This window comes from Silurus aristotelis, assembly GCF_946808225.1.
Source record: "Silurus aristotelis genome assembly, chromosome: 17".
Classification (NCBI taxonomy): domain Eukaryota; kingdom Metazoa; phylum Chordata; class Actinopteri; order Siluriformes; family Siluridae; genus Silurus; species Silurus aristotelis.
Genome location: NC_139590.1, coordinates 6992613 through 6996285, shown reverse-complemented (window position 1 = coordinate 6996285; position 3673 = coordinate 6992613). Strand labels below are relative to the sequence as shown.

General features: G+C 38.1%; 1 protein-coding gene across 1 annotated transcript; it reads left to right on the top strand.

The window, feature by feature from the left end:
• Positions 1 to 674: 674 nt before the first annotated feature.
• Positions 675 to 3427, top strand: tmem86b (transmembrane protein 86B). Its single transcript, XM_083566139.1, has 3 exons — positions 675 to 1125; positions 1422 to 1665; positions 2641 to 3427. Exons 1-3 carry the CDS (start codon positions 1075 to 1077, stop codon positions 3099 to 3101), a joined length of 756 nt encoding a protein of 251 aa, XP_083422265.1. The 5' UTR covers positions 675 to 1074; the 3' UTR covers positions 3102 to 3427.
• Positions 3428 to 3673: the final 246 nt, after the last annotated feature.

Here is a 3673-nt window from a genome sequence, read left to right as displayed (position 1 = left end):
CACAACTTCACCTTAGTAACAGTTTGGCTTTTTCTCACCCATTTTTAAGCCTCCTACACAGCTGTTTCTGTTTCAGTTAATAACTGTGTTTCGACCTATATATAAAATTGATGATCATTAGCAGTTGCTTGGTATAATTGGTTATTCATACACCTAACTTTGATCCTACAAAATCCCTGACTTTGTACAAGTTTACGAGGAGTGCAGAATTAAGAATTGAAAGTCAAAGGATGGCCACACCAAATATTGATTTGGATTTCTCTTTTGTTCATTTACTTTCCATTCTGTTAACCTGCAGTTTGTCACATTAAATAAAAACAGTTATAAATATAATGCAAAGCGCAAAGCTCTTTATCCTAAAGATTTACAGGAATAACTTTAATTCATTCCTGTTACAAAGTGCTGAAGAAGTACTAGAGACTCCTTCTTATAAATATGATTTTCTAACAGAAGATTTCCCATGATCAAAATTGTTCTATCTCTTTTCTTTTTTCATATCAGTTGTCTATGTTATAAACAAAATAACCTAATCAAAACCAATACAGCTTATAACCAATCAGATTCAAACATTCACCAGCAACTCCCACTGCTCTCCTGCTCTCATGTGGAATAGTAAACCAGCAGAAAAACAAGTAAACCAAATCTCTCATTGTCATTTTTAGTCATAATATATTTGTATTAAAGTAATACAAGCTTTCCTGCCCAACACAACAAATTCTTGATCAGCTAAAACACCAACTTGACTTCAACAGACTTGACCAGTAGCACTGATTTCTACAATATTTCTAGTCAGTTTCTTTCATTCTTTATTTTAATCACCCAAGTATATATCTGTTGTCATGAAACCTTTGTTCGATTTGATGATGTTATCACTGGGTCACAGGTTGTGAATAATGGGGCCAGGCTGTTTAGTGTTTATGGCTGCACAATCTGACAGATCATCATGACGCATCACTCATATTGGTCTAAAGTCCAAACACTGCATAGTCAGTTAGACGCACAGACACTGTTTTCACACTGCAAGACCCTGTGGAATAGATACATCCCATATTGCGGAGAGGGAGAAGGTGAAAGATGGATATCCTGGAGACGGACGCCTTCGATAGGAGACAGCGCAGGAATACGGTAATTACACACACAAACACATACACACATGTACGTACTTTCATGTATACAAAAACACCCAGTGGAACTGACAAGTAATGAAGCAATACTTCAACAGCAATTGCTTCGTCTCAAATACGTGTGTGTGTGTGTGTGTGTGTGTGTGTGTGTGTGTCAAATTCTCCATTTTATTTCTTGTACCTGATTATTTTCTAGCTATTTTAACTGCAGTTTTTGGTGCAAGTAAAATTTTCATATTTTTCATAAAGTGTCTCATGATACTGTACCTTTCTTTTCCCCCATCTCTTTTCCTTCAGTCCTGCGTTCTGTTTTTTTTCCTCCTCCCTTTCTTCACTTCTGCAGCATTGTATTTCTACCTGTGGATCCCCGATTCAGCTCCATCCGTCCTGGCTGCAGGTGTGAAGGCAGCCCCTGTGCTCTCATTGGCTTTCGTGGTGCTGAGTTACAATGGGTGGTGGAGCCTGCTGGGGGTGGCTGGAGGGCTGGTGATGTCAGCAGGAGGTGACACCTGTCTCATCTGGCCACAGCTTTTCCTCCCAGGTAAAAAAAATGTTTAATGTGTGTGGCTCTGGTGCACTGGACATGACAAAATGAAAATTGTATTGCAACACTATTTGCGGTACCGTTTACAATAAACCATGTTTAATACTTTTTTATGTATAATAAAAGTATTATAGTATATAGTATATATATTTAGTATAAAGTATAATAAAGTAATATAGATTATTTGGATAATGTGAAGATGGTGAAGCAGAAAGTATATAGGATTAGTAAGGAAGAAGTGGGAGCAGCTATTAAAAGGATGAAAAGTGGAAAGTATATTGGCCCAAATAACATACCAGTGGAAGCATGGAGATGTTTAGGAGAGATGGCAGTGAAGTTTTTACCTAGATTTTTTAACAACATTTTGGAAGGTGACATGATGGCTAAAGAATGGAGAAGGAGTGTGTGGCACTGATTATTACGAATAAGGGAGATGTGCAGACCTGCAGTAACTACAGGGGAATAAAGTTGATCAGTCACACCATGAAATTATGGGAAAAAGTAGTGGAAGCCAGGCTGAGAGAAGAGGTGGCCATCTGTGAGCAATGGTATGGTTTTAAACAGAGGAAGAGCACTACAAACACAATATTCACTTTGAGAATTTTGATAGAGAAGGTCAGAAGAAGTTAAATTGTGTATTTGTGGATTTAGAGAAAGCATGTGTCTGAGTCCTTTCCTGTTTGCAGTGGTAATAGACATGTTGACGGTCAGACAGGAGTCTCCGTGGACTATAATTTTTGCCAATGATATTGTGATTTGTGATGAGAGTAGGGAGCAGGTGGAGAAGAGCCTGGAGAGGTGGAGGGATGCACTGGAGAGAAGGGGAATGAAAGTCACTAGGAGTAAGAAAGAGTACATGTGTGTGAATGAGAGGGAAGGCAGTGGAGTGGTGCAATTGCATTATGGATAACAGTAAGATTTAAAAAACATCATGTTTCTTTCTAATTTACTTATTGTCTCTCTCTCTGTTAGGAATGGTCTGCTTTGCCCTGGCCCACCTGCTGTATGCGCTTACCTTCCTTACATTACGTTATTCTTCTCACTCCTCGTCTTCCTGGGGCATGTACTTTTTCTACCTACTGCTCTGGGGGGCAAGCACTGGAATTTACATCTATCTCCTGCCCTTCCTCCAGAAGTCACCAGAGCCTGAGGTTTTTGTCCCAGCTGTTGGGTGTTATGCGTTTCTCATCGTCCTGATGGCGACTCTTGCTGCACGAACCCGATGTTCACTGGTTCTGCTAGGTGGCCTGATATTTATGGTGTCTGACTTTACCCTTGCGCTACAGCATTTTAAAGTCATTGAGCATCTGGATTATGGCAGACATATTGTCATGACGACATATTACCTGGCCCAGCTGCTTATCGCCATTGGTGACATAAAGGCAAAGATGGAAGAGCAGGCTGACGAGTTCCGCAAATGGAAGAGGTCATAGGGGAAATGTGGACACACGGAAGTGTGGAACTAATGCAGACTTCTTATGGATATTGAATCATTACTTCTGTAGAAGTGTTGTATTTAAATATAAATGTATTGTATAGGATATAAGTCTGTATTGTTTAAAATTGTTCATGAGGTTTTGAACGACTAGCAAACAGAAATACTATCTATAGATATTGACCTTGCTTATCATTTGAGCACAAATTTGGACATGTTCTGTCATGACAGAAATAAGAATTCTTTTTGGCCTATACTATGTTTCTTACGATATTAAAAACTCTCAAACAGTAAGAAACATTTAATAAACTTCTACGCATCTAAGCATCTTTCCTCATTCTCTGTTCACCAGAAATAAAAAAAGAAATAAAAATATATATTATTGCCTAAAATATAATCTTTTTAAATATAAAATACCATTTATGATATGCAATATTATATAATTTTATACTATCTTATGCTTGAATACTCGATTTTGATTGGCTGTTGTTTGGAAGGTTGAACTCACAGGTAGTTCCGGTCAATTAATCACCTTTCTATATTAATGCATGGTGCCTTTTAAAAAACTAA

Coding starts and splice junctions, on each gene's coding strand:
- tmem86b (XM_083566139.1), top strand. CDS start 1,075: ATGGATATCCTGGAGACGGACGCCTTCGATAGGAGACAGCGCAGGAAT. Junction 1,126..1,421: donor GGAGACAGCGCAGGAATACG/GTAATTACACAC, acceptor CTTTTCCTTCAG/TCCTGCGTTCTGTTTTTTTT. Junction 1,666..2,640: donor GCCACAGCTTTTCCTCCCAG/GTAAAAAAAATG, acceptor TCTCTCTGTTAG/GAATGGTCTGCTTTGCCCTG.